This window comes from Aricia agestis, chromosome Z (genome assembly GCF_905147365.1).
Source record: "Aricia agestis chromosome Z, ilAriAges1.1, whole genome shotgun sequence".
NCBI lineage: Eukaryota > Metazoa > Arthropoda > Insecta > Lepidoptera > Lycaenidae > Aricia > Aricia agestis.
In genome coordinates this window covers 41,876,561-41,893,671 of record NC_056428.1, presented here as the reverse complement: position 1 = coordinate 41,893,671, position 17,111 = coordinate 41,876,561, and the positions used below count along the sequence as shown (strand labels likewise).

The following is a 17,111-nucleotide window of genomic DNA, read 5'->3' as shown; positions in this document are numbered from 1 at the left end:
TCAAAAAGAGCGAAGTCTTCAAATGCATACAAGTCTCTATGCATATTTTGAAGACTTCTCATCTACTCATTACAAAAAAAATTTGTGATGGAGTATTTTATATTGCCATTTTACAAAAATTCGGGAATTCTATTGAGGCCAAGTTGTAGAGGGTCTTTACCTGATTGAAATGAGCCCTCACTCGAGGGTCCAGGACTAAAGATAGCCGAGTTATGAGCAGAGGGGTTTTCGTGGGGGAGTGTTTAGGGGGGGTTTCGTGGTCTTTGAAAAAAGTTACATATAGAGCAAGTCAAATAAAATCTTTTAAAAGTAATGTGTAATGACAATTTGGTACAGTAGGTACCAACTCATTTACATTAAAAATTGTAATTTGTAATGTACATTTTTAAAGTACACTGTACACATCAAATTAAAAAATGAGTAATGTAAAGATGATACTTTTCTCATTACAAAAAAATGTAATGAGAATTTATTTTTATGCCATTAAAAAAAAGGAAATGAATAATGGGAACTGACACCTCAATAACTCATTACTTTTAGTAATGAGTAATGAAACGTCAATGCATTAACTAAAGTAATGCGTTATTTGCAACTCTGGTTGTAGCAGCCGCCGTGGTATGTACAAACCATAATTAAAATTAATTCAGTGTTGTAGTTGTTAGATGTTTTTCTCATAGATGTCTTGTTTTTTTAGATGCGTCTTACTATATTTCTATTCTTCTCCTTTTAAATATATTGTAGCAACACGATTCAAGCATTTCCTAATGAAGAAGCTTCTTTGACTGTTTTAGAAGTCACAGTATTGTTCGATGAAGCTGTCCGGGCAAACGTTTCTTTGCCATATATAAAGTATTTCGCCCATATTATTTTATTGAAGTGACTAAATAAATGTCACCATGGCATCGTCCATCGCTATCCCGTCGCACAAACAATGGTCGCCGACTAGATCCATTTTCTGTGGGTCGCCGTCAGTCTCGAGTTGTAATAATTTACTATTATTTATTCAACAAATGCATTTATTAATATAATATGTACCCAGTAGCCGATTCTCAGATGCACTGAATATGCATATAAAATTTGGTTAAAATCAGTAAAGCCGTTTCGGAGGAGTACGCGGCCTAACATTGTGGCACGAGAATTTGTATCTCAATGGTGTCATCATAATAATATTTTGTTACTAGTGAGCGTTGCAAAAATAATGATAATGAATGCTGCAGCTTGAATTTCTACTGTCAGAGCTTTATGTTGACCTAGTAGAGTGCAGGGCGGAAAAGCTTTACGAATTACGTGCAACTTGCGACGTTGCAGTGTTGGAGGTCGAATTGCATTGGTTATAAGAAAAATTCTTGTGCGTTGAAGTCGTTTACTAGACTAATAATATAAAACTGCAACACCCAACAAAAAACTTGAGAGGTGTCTTGACACCTTGTGTTGTAGTGTTCCTTGGAACACCCGGATGAAACGAAGTTATTTCTTATGCACAAAAACCTGTAAACACTGAACAAAAAGAAAAAAAGATAGAGAAAGAGAAACACGCGTTACCACACGGCTTACAACTATAGCAAAAAGCACTGACATAGCTCAAAATAGATGGTAAAAAGTGTCATTACAACTTTTCGTATGATTTTTTCCGTTTAGCCCTGTTTTTATTGTTCTGTTGTTTAGCCCCCTTTCGCAACGCGCAATAACTAACTTCGTTCTAAAAATATTATTCTTATTACCTTGGCTTATAAGCCACCATTGCATGGATATTGTTAACATTATTAAAATCCATTTTATTCATCTTTTTAATAGTTTACTTTGTATCAGCCAATAATTTCTCACGTGTAAAAATATCATTATTGCGTACAAACGCATGCATGTAAGCAATTACTTTATAAAGCAATTGCAATTATTGGCTGATACAAAGTAAATTATTAAAAAGATGAATAAAATGGATTTTAATAATGTTAACAATATCCATGCAATACCGAAAACAAAAACAAGTCAGTTATTATTGCTTTGAAAATATTATAGGATTCTGTAATCAACAAAACTTGGTTGACTACTGAACCCTAAAACGGAACCCTAACAAGCTGATTTTTGTATATGGATAGGTTAATAGTTATTTAATTTAATAGTAACATTTTCCTACAAATACAACAATCCATATTTTGGGACCATTAAATCAAAGTATGAAATCCTTTCTATTTCTGTTACCTACCACTTTCAAGATTTTTCGCAAATAAAAATGTTGTTCGTCTTATCAAAATGAAGCTACTCACAAAAAATTAGCTTGTAGGTAATAAAAAAATGTTCTAGGGCACCCGTACTATCTTCTAATATCTATAAACTTATTACTATATCGTTTTACCGATAAACTAGGATCACATAAATTAAGAGAGATATCTCTATATATATTGGTATGATTGTAGTTAGTTACTAGATGACGCCCGACACTCCGTTGCGCCAAAACTCGGTTATCGCCTGTTATCGCGCACATCATCCAAGACATTACAGACCAGGGATGTTGCGGATCCCGATTTTTTCACATCCGCGGATGCGAATGCGGATGCGGATGTTGCGGATCCTACATAAATATAGTTAATAAAATGAAAAAGTATTATTTTCATTTTTATTAATGTATTACAAAATAATAGTACAGGTTTCCCTCCCTAGAACAAATTTTTAAAAACCTCTACCACTTTTTTGTTAGTAAGTACACGAAGTTGTAAATAGGAGCATAAAGGATTATACTTAAATTATTAAATAGTAATAATGCCGCTTTTTATTAAGTATGAAGCACAAGCAAACACGTAGTGATTAATTCACACAAGACAATTGATTCACCACAATAAACGCGTCGGATCCTGTCGCCGTTTTCAGGGTTCCGTAATCAACAAGGAACCCTTATATTTTCGGTCTATCTGTCCGTCTGTCTGTCTGTTTCTCCGCGGTTTCGCTCAGAGAATACCCTACAAAGCCGAAATTCGGCATGAATGCACATACATATAACGATGTCGACAAAATCCATCCATACTTATATTATAAATGCGAAAGTGTGTCTATCTGTCTGCCTGTCCCTCTATCTGTCTATCTGCCTCTTACCTCTTCACGCTCAAACCGCTGTACCGATTTTGCTGAAATTTGGTATGGAGATACTTTGAGTCCCGGGAAAGGATATACGATACTTTTCATCCCGGAAAAATGTACGGTTCCCGCGCGATAAACGAATTTTGGCGCAACAGGGTTACGGGCATCATCTAGTGGTATATAAAACCTTTAAAAACATTTATGGGGCCTCCCTTAATAATCCCAAGCGGGGATAATTCTATTTATTTCGCATCCACTCCACCGTTTGTGGTGTCGTTGGATAGGGTTTTTAAAAATATTACGAGTATTCCCAGATCATTTTCGATTTAGGGATACATTTGTGCAATATGCAAAGTTTTAAAATGGAAGAAATCGTTAGTATCCAGTGTCTCCCCCTTCTACCAGCTATTAGCTAAACGGTTGATTTTGAAAAATATGTGGAAAAATTCACGGGAGTAGGAAATATGCTTAATTTAAAAAGAAAATTATCTCGGCTAAGAAGACTTCATAACTTATGAAGTCCTCTTAGTCGAGAAAAATTTTATTTCTCAATAACTTATGAATCATAAGTTATTGAGAAGTACAAAGGAATTTTTCGTTCAAATTCCTTTGAATGTAACTGAGATCATGTTGTTGTTGATCTATGCGGATGCTCCGCATTTACGGATTGTTAAAGACATGAGACACGTCAAGTAACAATAATAAGCAACATTTACATCAGGGGTTACAGGTTACAACTGAACCTTTTTGAGAATGCGGTTTGGTAAAAAAAATATTAATGATGATGATGAAATAGAAAGTCGGAATGCAGTTTACTCCTACACCTTCATGTTTTCCTGGTGAAGTGCAGTGCGTAAATCAATCGTATGCACTTTGAAAGCTTTAGCTGCGCTGAAACTCGATTGGTGGAGCGAGTGGGTGGGAGCAAGTCTGGAGTGAGGGTAGGTGGAGGTGTTGCTCGGGCATGATCGGAAACTCGGTAGTTTTCGACTGTATCGGTGGTGATTATGATGACGGCTGTATGAAATGCGATCTCGGTTTTCATATTGTCCTGGTTATTCGCAGGCCGGAAATCAATCAATGCACCGACTCCGTTGTACATGCGTACATAAATGTTGAAAATGCATGCGCGAGATATGCAACCAAAAATATGAATTTTGTCCCTTTCCCTCGAATTTTTATGATCGGGGTAAAAGAATGCATAAATGCATAATATTAAGTAATTTATTTTTGTTAAAAGAGTGTCCGTGGCCTAACGGTCTCTACTCCCAATGGCGCCCGCTACGAGCGAACCAAAGACTCGTAGAGGGTGCAGGTTCGATCCCCGGTTGGAGGCGTGTACCAATGAGACATTTTCAGCTGATCTCAAGTACATAGTACGGACGCTCGTACGGTGAAGGAATACATCGTGAGGAAACCCGCACATAGTTGAGTTTTTTCCTCTGGAGTAGGCCGGCTATGTTGCGAGAATGACGTATGTGTTCGAGCAACCATACAGACATTTAAAAATCTTGTCCCAGGCAGTACAGTATTTGAGGAGTGGTTACTTAGCTCTGAACATAATATTGTATAAATCATCCACAACGGATGTAAAGGCCTAGTTTTTATGTTCAAAACACTTTATGCAAATTACAAAGGCGTGAGTTGTGGCTATTTTTAAGATTATTTTCTTTTACAAGTCCCATTTTAGCCCGGCTGCACATTATCCGAATTTGTGATCAGAAAAATTCGGACGCCCCGCCCCGCTCATTACATTTTGACACGTCAGAATTCTTATAGTATGAACAGAGTGTGGTTCGGCCGGCGTCCCAATTTTACTGATCAGAAATTTCTATCGATATCTCATTTCAGAGTTTCAAAGCTTAAGGTACTGCTGTACCTTTTAAATAGTTTTTTGCGGGAAACACATCTCTCATCTATCCACCCTCACAAAACGTATAAAATCGGGAACTATGATTATTTAGTTTGCGTTACTCGTCTCCTGAACGGGTTGTACAAAACAGAGTGATGAGCGCCAGCGCCGGCGGCCGGATCCCGGTTTACGGCCGTTCTCAGAAGACTCTCGAGCTATAAACCTGCGGTGGCATGTGCACGCCTGCATCATTCGCACTTCCATTCCGATTTAGTCTTAGAGAGATCGATTGAAATACTCAATTATTTATCTTATTACGTAAAGTTTCGATGTACTCATCAACGCCGAAATATAAAATATAAGTACACTTAGCACGCCGTACCAGAAGAAAACGCGGATTAAGTAAGTAAGTATATCCTTTAATTCCTAATTAAATCAAACAATCTCAAAATGAATTTATCATATTTTGTAACATCACAAGGCAAACGTGGAAAAGGTGAAAAATATTATTTCGTATAATTTCAGCGACGAAGATGCGGTTCTATCTGAATTATTTCAAACAAACGTCAGTCCGCTTCGACCGATTTCGAGCACCTTCGAACGTAAACAATGTATCACGGGTGTCGTTTTAAAAAATCATCGTAATTTTTTTTATTAAAGCTAACACGCTTTCAGACGGGTTATTCTTAAAATACCTATTGCATTTATAAAGATCAAACGGGCGGGCGAGCGGTGTTGTAAACATTGCGCGCGACTCGCGAGGGAGCAGAGCCGATCATCTCTCTAAAACGATGGTAAAACGGGTCTTTGAAGTAGTGTTCAACACCGAACTCTATAGAATATTCGACGATCATGATGATATCCGAACGTCGGTGTGCAATATGAAATTGCTTCTGTGTGAAAGCTGCACTGCATCAGAAACCTCCTCCGGTGTTATATTTTCCTAGTTCGTATAGTGATATTTAGTTATATGGACACTTTTTCGGAGGACGGTGGAAAATTACAAGGGCTCGCAAAACCGGTTCAGCAAAATATCTTGTATTTTTAATTTTTTATTATCATATTTTGCTAAGCTGATTTCAATATTTTTGAGAAATTTCAGTCAAAAATGTTAAGAATGATAACCGGTGCTCCCTGGTACATAAGTGTAATGAGTAATGACTAATGATAGACTACATCATGACCTCAATATAAATACAGTTAAGAGCGTTTACACCTTTCACGCTCAATTTGGCTTAAAACTGTACTTTTCAAACTTGAAAAAATCATCAACCACTTATCGTTATAAAAATGTTGATAACTTATTTTTATAGGAAATTTCACTGTCTATATTATTTATAGTGTATTTGTATTAAACCTTGATACCTTTACAGAGATTTTCTTAAATTCCGTTTTAGTATCAGTTTCGAAGCTTTTAATTTACGAAACCAGCGACAGATCTAAATAAAAAATAATAATAACCTATTGACAAGATCCTTAAGCAAATAGTTAGCAGAAAAAAAAAATATTTCGTTTACGTAATGAGAAATATCAAAGAAATATCAAGGAATTAAAACTATTTTTTTACCTATTTATTTTATTTAATCCATACTAATATTATTAATGCGAAAGTGTGTCTGTCTGTCTGTCCGTCTGTCTGTCTGTTACCTCTTCACGATTAAACCGCTGAACCGATTTTGCTGAAATTTGGCATTAAGCTACCTTGAGTCCCGGGAAAGGACTTAGGATAGTTTTTATCCTAGAAAAATGTACGGTTCTGGCGCGATAAACAAATTTTGGCACAACGGAGTTGCGGGTGTCCACTAGTTTAATATAATGATAGCTTCATATCATAGAAGAACACTTAAATTTAATTAAAAAATTGTTTTTAAATATCAACAAATCTTTTGTTGTTTTTTTTTCTACAAAATATATATTAAAACTACTAGGTGTAAACGCTCTTAAGCAAGAAATAAAATATAAAGTAAAAACGTACAAATCGAAAATTTTAAATCATTCGAATGTATATTATGCCAAAGACCTAATGAGTATGACTAATGAGCAATGACTGCAATGACGAGCCAGTAGCCACTAAGGCGACTCAAAAGAAAACTCCTGCAGGACCTACTGGAGAGGCTGCACATAATCTAGACCAGAGGTTTCCATACTTTGTTTTTCTCATAGATGACTTTATACATTTTGCTGGATCCGGTGGACCACCTGCAGCTGTTACATTTACTCACTTTCTTTCAAAACTACAAAAAAGTAAGTATAGAAAATGTGTGTTGTGGCTGCTTTTCAATCATCTATGAGTTACACTCTTTCTGAATATGGAATATGCAAGTTCTTACAAAAAACAATTTCTGAGTTTCTTACATGGTTTCTTATGATATTTTCTGCCTGTAGGAGAAGTCAACTCGGGTCACCTAATACATTTTTATAGACTCCCGCTTTAACTACTGTGGACTCCCATTTTTTTCCATGCAAGCGTAGACGCCTATCGGGCTCCCGTGGATTCCAGGGGTCCACATGGACCACTTTGGGAATCAATGATCAAGATTCTAGAGCGTACTTGATGCTGGTCAAGTTGAGTAACGCGCAAGTCATCTAAATATTACTCAATGTCAGACAGATTGTAATATTAAATATAGAAAAAAATAATAGTCGGCCAAGTGCGAGCTGGACTCGCGCACGAAGGGTAGGGAACCCGTCGTGCACGAGTCCAACTAACACTTAGCACTACAGAATAAAAATAGGCTAAAATTTTTGATTATTTATGGAAGCCCCCCTTAATTATTTAATTTATTTAAATTTTATTATTAATTATTAAAGTACAAATACAACTGAGTATTTTGTAAACATTTAACCTATATTGTGTTGCCATTATTTATATTAAGCAAAAAATAGCAACAAATCACGTTTGTTATATTATAGGAGCACCCTTTAATATTTAATTTATTTAGTTTTTAGTATTCGTTGTTATAGCGGCAACAAATAATACACAATCTGTAAAATTTCAGAAGTCTAGCTATAGCGGTTCTTGAGTACAGAGACAGACAGATGGACAGACGGACAGACATCGAAGGAAGTCTTAGGTAATAGGGTGCCGTATTTACCCCTTGGGTACGGAACACTAAAAATTGTTAAGCTGTTAGGATCTCTAAATTAGGAATTACTACCACTTTCAAAAAAAAACAAAAAAAAACGGGCGAATTGATTTTGTAAGCACTAAAGCTGAAGTAGCTGTAAGCTGATATTTTGTCTAAGAATAGCGACAGTATTATAATTTATAACCATCATAATCTACTCATTATTATTTAACGTTGCCTTTTAATTTCTTGTTAAAAAATAAAATAAAAGTAAAACAAAATATAAGACAACATTATCAACACAATAATTATGTTATCTATTATTATATTTTACTATCACTGATTAGTGATTACTGATTAGTGAATACCGTTAAGCCTAAACTTAGCTTGGTGTCTTAGCCGTGATCACTGTTACTCTTGTAATAAATAATTTACGTTACATTCAGTGCAAGTTGTGACTTTAAATGTGTTTCTACTTATAATGGTAATAGGGTACATCAGTGTTTTCAACGCCAAAGGCCGAAAGAACTATTAATAAATTCAATAAAAAACAATAACGATTTTAAAAATTTGCAAGAAAAATTTTGAGGATATATTCATAAAAATAAGTACTAGGGCAATTGACATAAAAACTTGATATAAAAAAAAAAAAAAAAAAGTGGGAGGGGGTCGCAATTCGCAATAATATATTAATCCGTACTCAACTGCCATGCCCCCAAACATGAAGCAAATCATTAAAAAAATAATATACCAATTACCAACTACATAATATTACAATTTGTAAAACTCTCAGACTATACTAATATTACCATACAATTTTATTGTTTCACGTATTCCAGTTGGATCCCAATCCAGGTACCCAACCCTATCAGTGGCTCGTATGGTAAAAATAACTCCAGTAATTGAAACTGCGATCGATGCATTACGCTGTGTGCGGTCCGCTGTCCACATGGAACGGTTTATATTTAGCCCCTTTTTTTTACAAAAAAAAAAAAAAACTTTACATAGAGGTGTTAATATTTTTGTTTTTTTTTACTTTTTGCTAATGTGTTATTCCAGTTATATTCAGTTTTTAAGGTTAAATTTAAAACATCTGCATTACAGACTTTGTTTCATAAATGAAAAAATCATGCGGTCAATGTTTATTTAAAACCAATTTTTAATTTTGTTTATTGTTTTATGAAATTAAAATAAGTGATTTATTTATTTAGGGTGGAACGAAGGCGCAATTCCGGTACAATTTAATTCCTGAACGCCGAAAAGTCGAAATTCGTCAAAGCATTAGAACAGGTATCGTCTTCATTTTTTGACCCTGCGAATTGAAATCATTGTTGACAGTTAAAAATTGCGTCCTCGTGAATCCTTAATGCCAACTTATTATAAAAAATAAAGTTTGTGTTACAAATTATATTTTTTATGAGATTCAAATAAATAGAGATTTTTCTTTATGTAAAAGTTAACGACTGTAATACATAATTATTTTTAGCTGGTGAATTGTACAAATTATATCTGTATTTTAATATAGCCACCTTATATTAAGGTGGCCACCTTAATAAAATATACGCGTCCGGCATTCAAGATTCACATAACTTGCTAGCGAATTATTATTTTTTTATTGCTTTGCGAATTATGCGAATTCTGTGTGCTAAGAAAATTATTGTCTCGTAAGCCGAATGGCAATTTAAGCCCTCATGGGTTAAAATATTGACCGCTTGTGCTGCATCATCTTAATTTTTTTAAAAGAGTGTTTGTACCCACACTGTTACAAGTGACAAAGAATAACTATTATAGAAGTCCCATTATCGTAATTGATATAATATGAATGACCTCAAAATCTGTTATGATAACGTAACTCAATTCAGGTCACATTAAACAATAAAAATAAATATTAATTTTACCCGTAGCTTTTTGTCGACTCGTTTTCAATTTTATAGTCTATTTGGTTTACCTACCACATGAAAATCATTACTCAAATAGTGAACTGTGCATTGTAACTCACGCATGTGACCGTAGGTTATTAAAAGCGCAATAACGTTCCCATACGGCTGCTGGCATTCGTCTGTTGTCGCCCACATGCTCGCGGCCTCGCCCGCCCGCCGCCCGCCCGCTCGCCGCTCGCGTAAACAAACCCCACCCGATTTTTGGAATTCTAACTCCACTGTAACTATTTTGTAGCCACGTGTGAAGTTTAAACGTTTTTAAATCGTTTAACATTTTTTAGAACCGTCACGTCGATGTGTTACAAATTCTACATTCTCGAATGCTTTCTTGATTTGGATAAAATTTAACGATAATATTATGTTAAAAATTATTATTATAATCATTAATCATTATTAATAAATTATTATTAAATATATGTAAGTAAGTAATAATTATTATAGTCACGGGTGCGATTAATGAAACGAGTTACAAAATTAGTTATCAATTGATAACTAATTTTGACCACTAGATTAACCATCCACCATTAGACCAAAATATTCACCACTAGAACATCAGTAGAGTAATTGTGTTATCTTAATGTTGGCTACAAAACCTAATTCCTTTCTTATGTGCCTCTTATTATGTTCTTATAATAGTTTTGTAGATATTCCGTATGGATAAAAATAAATTACTCTATCGTTATCTAATGATGAATTCTTATGCTGCTCTCGTCATTATAGTGTAGACAGGTGCCCGTTTTTACTGAACTCGGTATATAGGATATCTTCAGGGATTATTGACTCTTATGTAAGAATACCAAGTTTAATTCTATAAAATAACTAACAGTGCTTCACTAGATATACTTGTGCTGCTTGGGAAATATTATTATTATTTTATGAGCGGTATTGTTAGCGCGGCGCGGCGAGTACCGCCTCCCGTAATGCTAGGTCGGAAACACGATTCTGATGTTAAAGTTCATCTAATCTGTAATTAATAAATTATCCATGCAACGAATAGCTAATGTGGCTAAAAAGTAAAAGCATTGCATCACGGCACTCGTTGCTGGGCGTCGCGGGATGGCGCGGGGCGGCGCGGGGCGGCGCGGGCGCTGTCAACACCAGCAATTGCTCAGCAACAGCGCGCCGATGGCTTAATGGTTCGGGTTGAGAGACGCTTAAAGTAGTACTATGTTGTGGTATTCAATATCCCCGGGCTGTCATAACGGTCACTGTGTGTTAATGAGTCATTACTTTGAACCAGATCGGTCGTTTTACGATAATTGAGGATGTTTTAAAAGTCATGAGTGAGTTGGGTGAGCACTCGAGGTTTTCTTTCCATATTGTAAAATGTTAATAATATAATATTTTCATGTCAATTTAGTAAATAATACCGACCCGTGTACGAAGCAGATTCGCTCGATTCTAAAAAGCTCCAAAAGCATGAAATGGGGTTATAAATTTGGGGTTACAAGTAATATAGGCTCGACATGGGGGTTGTCGCCCTACATACCACCCAGGGATCAGCAAGTAGGGGTAACTTATAAACTAAATATTAGTTCTAGTGCGATGTAGAGGCTAGGAAGTGCTTTCCGTGCTGGTTGTTCTGCTTTGTGATTAACAAACACTGAAAGATTCTAGATTGCCAATATTTAAGTGCAGTTGAGTGAGCTAGAGCGAGATAGATATCGCTGGATGTCCTATGTTTCGATTACCTGGATACTGGTTACCTGTGTAGTTTGATCCTCACAATTTATGTGTTCCTGGTGCAAGCCACGAAACAACCGGAACAAACAATACTCGGGAAAACTTTAAAGAAGCTCAAAAGAAAAGGTGGAAATTTTGTCGCGTTCATCATGTTTTCATGTGGAGCTGGAGATATTATGACACCACGGTACGCGATAGATACAATTGATTGCATTGAGATGTAGTAGTACTTATACCTCAATGATTTCTGAAACTATCTTAGCTAGTGCATGTTCATAATTTTGAGAAAATTATTTTGGAGCTTAATTTACCAGAAAGATGGCTTTGTTGCCTTTTTGTAACTTGTGTTTGACGATAATATGATTATCAAATAATTGAAATAAAAGTAATAACTTATTATATTATAATATGCGACTGGTGATTCCCAGAAATCTTTCCACGATTTGAAGTCGTCAGTCCACGTGTTCATTTTTATTTAATTTTATAATATTTATTTATCGATTCTTATCGATTTTCGAACGTTTTTTGAACATATTTTTTTGTCCACAAAATAACGTTTATTGTGAAAATTCGACCAGGATCACATGGGTCGATTGAAGTTTATCGATAGCGGATAGTTCGATGCACCAGGCGGAGCACACATACGTAGGTACTGAAACATTTGAATGTGTGCATGTGTCTCTTCCTGTTTATTCAAACGGGATAATATTCATATTACGTTCTCGTTCAACGTGCTGACTGCTGACTGCTGCGTAGTACGTCGGTCGTCTCGTGTCAAAAGGTGCGAAGCGATAGCAGATTCATGAATTTAAGTATCAACATCGATAGTGTTCGTTTCATTTCATTTATTTTAGTCATAAGTGTCGTAATTCAAATACACGAGTAGTAGTTCTAACATTTATAATAGGCATACGAACTTTTATTTGCACAATTTAATGTAGCTTATAAAGTTATAAACAATCCGCTAATAGCTCTCGGCAATTATAATAAGTAGTATAATATGCCAAATTAAGTAAATGTATAATTAATAAATAATAAATTAATCCCTGATGCACAAATCGTTGCTTTTGCCGATGAATGATGATACGGCACTTCTCTTTAGTGGTTCTTCTTGGCATGAAGCATTTGCAAATGCTCAGAATGGAATAGATATTATGACCAGATGGCTAAATAATAAAATAGTTACTTACCTTGAAAGTCGAAAAACCAAACTACGAGACAGACCTAATGATAAGTCAGATTCCCGTCTGCGTTTAATCTCGCACTCATGCTCAAACCCGGACGATAAATGTTGCCAATGTCCTTTCCATAAACATAATATAAAGTTTACAAAATATCTGGGTGTGATCAAAGACAGAAATCTGAAATTTAATGAGCATATCAACCTATTAGTTACTAGGGCACGTCCTTGGTACATCGTTTAATAGCTGTTTTTAAAGGCCTAAGACAAGTTGCTCCAAAATCTGTAATCAAAACAGTATACTACGCGCTGGGCCAGTCTCAATTGGAATACTTACTTCATGGGGTGGCGTGTGCAAAACTATAAACGAGCCCAGAGGTCACTTCTGAAAGTAGCCCTGTTCCTTCCATATTACCATCCAACTAACGACCTCTATAAGAAATGGAAGGTATTTACGGTCCGTCAACTCTTTGTATTAAAAGTAATTATTATAAAACAACATCCACTTGTAACTTTTAATCCAAATCTACAAATCCGTCGAAGAGATAGAGTTTGTCATGTGCCTCTAATCTCTATACAAAACCACCTTTGCCCAAAAATTTTTCTGTTTCCTGGGACCCAAGCTTTATAATAACTTAAATCGGATCTTTTATCTTAACCATATACAAATATCCTTTACACAAAACTAAATGTAAATTTACGGTCATGGATTGGTTGCAAACAGCAAAAGTTAAATTATAAAAGTACCTACTGAAAATTTAATTCACACTAATAACTAGCTGTTAATTAAGTTTAAATTGTTTATATATCTTTTATCTTTCATCATTATGTATATTTTTTTTCCTATGTCTCTAATAATTCCGTAACTATTGATTTGTTTCACTGTAATGTCCGAGGTTGGGGACCTGGTGATTTGTAGTTTGTACCATGACAGGTCCTGGCCTAACACAAACACCAGCTCCTCACAGACCTATGTACTTATGTAAGTACTATGCCGATTAAAATTGTTATCTAGCCCTTAAGATTGTTTGTGAGGAAAAATAAAGAAATATTATTATTAAAAATACTATACCTTCTGCCATTCTCTGCCGGTTCTCCTGCTGGAAATTCGTACATTGACTCATCTCAGTCGCAACTCGCACACGAATATAATATTGTCGTTATAATATATATTCGTGCGTGATATACCCTAATATATACCATATTCAGCTATTCTACAACGAAAGACAAGTACACCGTAGAGATGAGTCAATGTACAAAAATATGTGCTCCGCGACCGAAATGCTCTACCAATTACCATCGTGTGACCGAAACCCACTTCTTGCAGGTTCATCGTCAATGTTCGCGAACGTGCGCGGCGTCCATGGCCAGATGCTGCCGGGTGGATCGCTGAACTCGGTGGGTCTAGGGGGGTACATGACCTCTCTGCCGGCCCTCCCCCCGGACCGCAAGCCCCCCACCCCCCTGCCGGCGCTGCCGCCCGCCTCCATCGCGCCGACACCCTCGACGTCCGCCGTCCACTACTACGACCATCTCATATGAAATGTTTCTCGTGACGTGAGTATCTCAGGTGTAGGCAGCGAACGACTCTAAGATCGCTCGCCAAAAATGGACGGGGACATCGCCGTCTTCGATTAGGTCTCCTAGATTAGTTATCAAACGACTCGTTAGAACGATGCGATCAGAGGGTGACACGTTAGTGGTAAATATTGCACATAATATGAGACGTGCGCCTTTCACCTCCTCCAGGTTTCGGCGAGCGATTTTGACGTCGAGCCCTACTTGTACGAACTCTACTACTAATATACTTACTTTACAAAAGTTTGTGAGAATAGTACCAGTTGAACAGAAACACTCAACACCGAAGGGAATGCGAGTACGAGTCAGCTAAACTCTAGAGTCTGTGGGCAACGGTACTTGCCGAAAAGAAATTTCATTTACGATATAAAATAGAATATTCTTACGGGTTACCTATAAGATTGGGTACTAGAGAAATAACAATATTTATTGCACTTAATTTTATTTTCGATGCACCTCAGTTTGCGTGCAGGTCAAATACCCGTAATCGATAGTGATGATGATGTTGAAGCTGTAGTGCAGCAACCGCTTACTTCGTCACTGTCATGGTACCCTGGTGCTACTGCAGCGGGGAATGCACCGCGTGTCGCGTGACCGAGTTTAAAATAATAAATAAATGAACTAATTAATGTGTGAATATAATAAATATTTTAATCGAATGGTTAATATTTAAGTAGTTAGTTAATTAGGCGTTACTTTGCGAAAATCCATAGCTTAAAATTGACGTTGTTCTTAGAGTCAACATCCTGGTTGATCGAGTTTTTCAACTTGCATGGTGGTGAGAACTGAGAGGCCTTGTACGAATTCGCTAACAGTATTGCTTGTGTGGTGGTGTTTGCAGGTTCTTGCATGTGAGTGTACGCATAGGCAGTGTGGGAACGGAGAGAGGTGCTATGCGTACACTCACTTATTTACTTACAGGTTGAGGTTTATTTCGCGGAATATTGCTAAAAATAATAACATACTAAATTTTAAGAAAGAAACATAATTTTAATAATATTATGTCAACATAAATGTTCGACTGAACTATCTCAATGTTGCGTAGACCTCTACATCAGGGCAGTGGTGCGGTTAAACATTTTTGTTTAGTTTGTAAAATCCTACTTAAGTAAATAAAATTGTATAAATTAAAGTATAATTTATCTTTTTCAGATTCAGAAGATTTTGCCAAAGAAGTCGTTGCATTTATAAATTACAAGCTTGGAGATGTGAGTTGTGAGCGGACAATTATTACGTTTGTGTTGAAAGAAATGTGTACGACCATCTTGCAGCTGCAAATGTCAGTACTGCTGTGAAAAGGGAAAACTGCAATTGATCATCGTCATGATCTTGCAGATAGCACATATGTACTGTAAAAAATATGCCGTAATTATATTATTATAGCTTTGTAGTTGGTAAAGAACTCCAAAAATCACGTTTTTTCTAGTTTCCATATTAGACACCTTTAAGGGTTTAATGTAAGAAAAAGAGGAAATCATTATTAAATAAGTTAAAAGTACTAGCATTTCTATCTATTTAGTTTATAAAAAGCTTAGAAAGTGCTTATTTTAGTGTAGGCATATTATATAGCTTATAGTTTAAAAGGCTATACCTGTAACTTCTAGATTACCTACTATTTAAGCTAGTAAAATCGCAGTGATATTATGTTAAATATCTTATTATATTTATTGTAAACTTATATTATTTGTCAAAAAATGGATGTCGTTTAAAACTGGACAAACCTCCGGATTCTTTATCCACTCAGCATTTTATACTTTTTCTTTTGTATGACAAAAAATGTATTTATATTATATAAGTACAGATGATAAACAAACGTACTTTGGTTAAGTTTTGCCCCAGCATAAGTCGTAATCCAACCAACTTAGCAAACAATTTTCTGATTGTCAGTACCTCCTCGATCAAAGGACCAGGCAAATTACTATTAGAATCATGTTCTGTTCTAGCTAGGAATTTTTGACGTGAGAGAGCCATGCTTCGGCACGAATTGGCCGGCTCGACCGGAAAAATACTACGGGCTCACAGAAAACCGGTGTAAAACAGAGCTTGCGCTGTGTTTCGCCGAGTGACTGAGTTTACCGGAGGCCCAATCCCCTACCCTTTTCCCTTCCCTACCCTCTCCTATTTCCTTCCCTACCCTCCCCTATTCCCTACCCTACTCTCCCCTATTACCCTATTCCCTCTTAAAAGGCCGGCAACGCACCTGCAGCTCTTCTGATGCTGAAATAATGAAAATATTTAGAAAGTTTTTATCTGCTACATTGGAACAGTCATATAACAGATATATATATATAAAAAACCAAAGCAACCAAGGCTACGCCATACTAAAAGGAGGGGAAGTAAGTTATCTTCATACAAAGGCACCGCGCGCGGCTTGTATGTGTGCGCCATAGTATCAATGCGTCGACACATACGGCACACAACAAAATCTCGGCCAGTTTTATAAGGCTGGTACCGCCGAGATTTTGTTGTGTGCCGTACGTGGCGACGCAATACGCATTGATACTATGGCGCACACATACAAGCCGCGCGCAGTGCCTTTGTATGAAGCTAACTTACTACCCCTCCTTTTACAATGGCTACGCTTTTGCAAATGAATAATTCGAGTTAAAGAAATAAGTAAGGGTAGTACAAGTTATTTGGTTACTTTGGTTTTTTTAATGTAAGTACCTATATTATATTAGGTACTGACTGTGTATTATATTTTTGTAGGTCTGAAAAAGCATGAACAAATTCGTACA

The 17,111-nt window shown here is 36.2% G+C and overlaps 1 protein-coding gene across 1 annotated transcript in view; it reads left to right on the top strand.

The window, feature by feature from the left end:
* The window catches only part of LOC121739274 (forkhead box protein F2-like), a 40,276-nt gene extending 24,507 nt beyond the window's left edge, over positions 1-15,769 (top strand). Inside the window, exons 2-3 of the mRNA XM_042131638.1 lie at positions 14,123-14,352; positions 15,526-15,769. Coding sequence (XP_041987572.1) covers positions 14,123-14,337 — 215 coding nt within the window. The 3' untranslated portion in view covers positions 14,338-14,352; positions 15,526-15,769. The remainder of the gene's footprint in view (positions 1-14,122; positions 14,353-15,525) is intronic.
* The last annotated feature ends 1,342 nt before the right edge of the window (positions 15,770-17,111 follow it).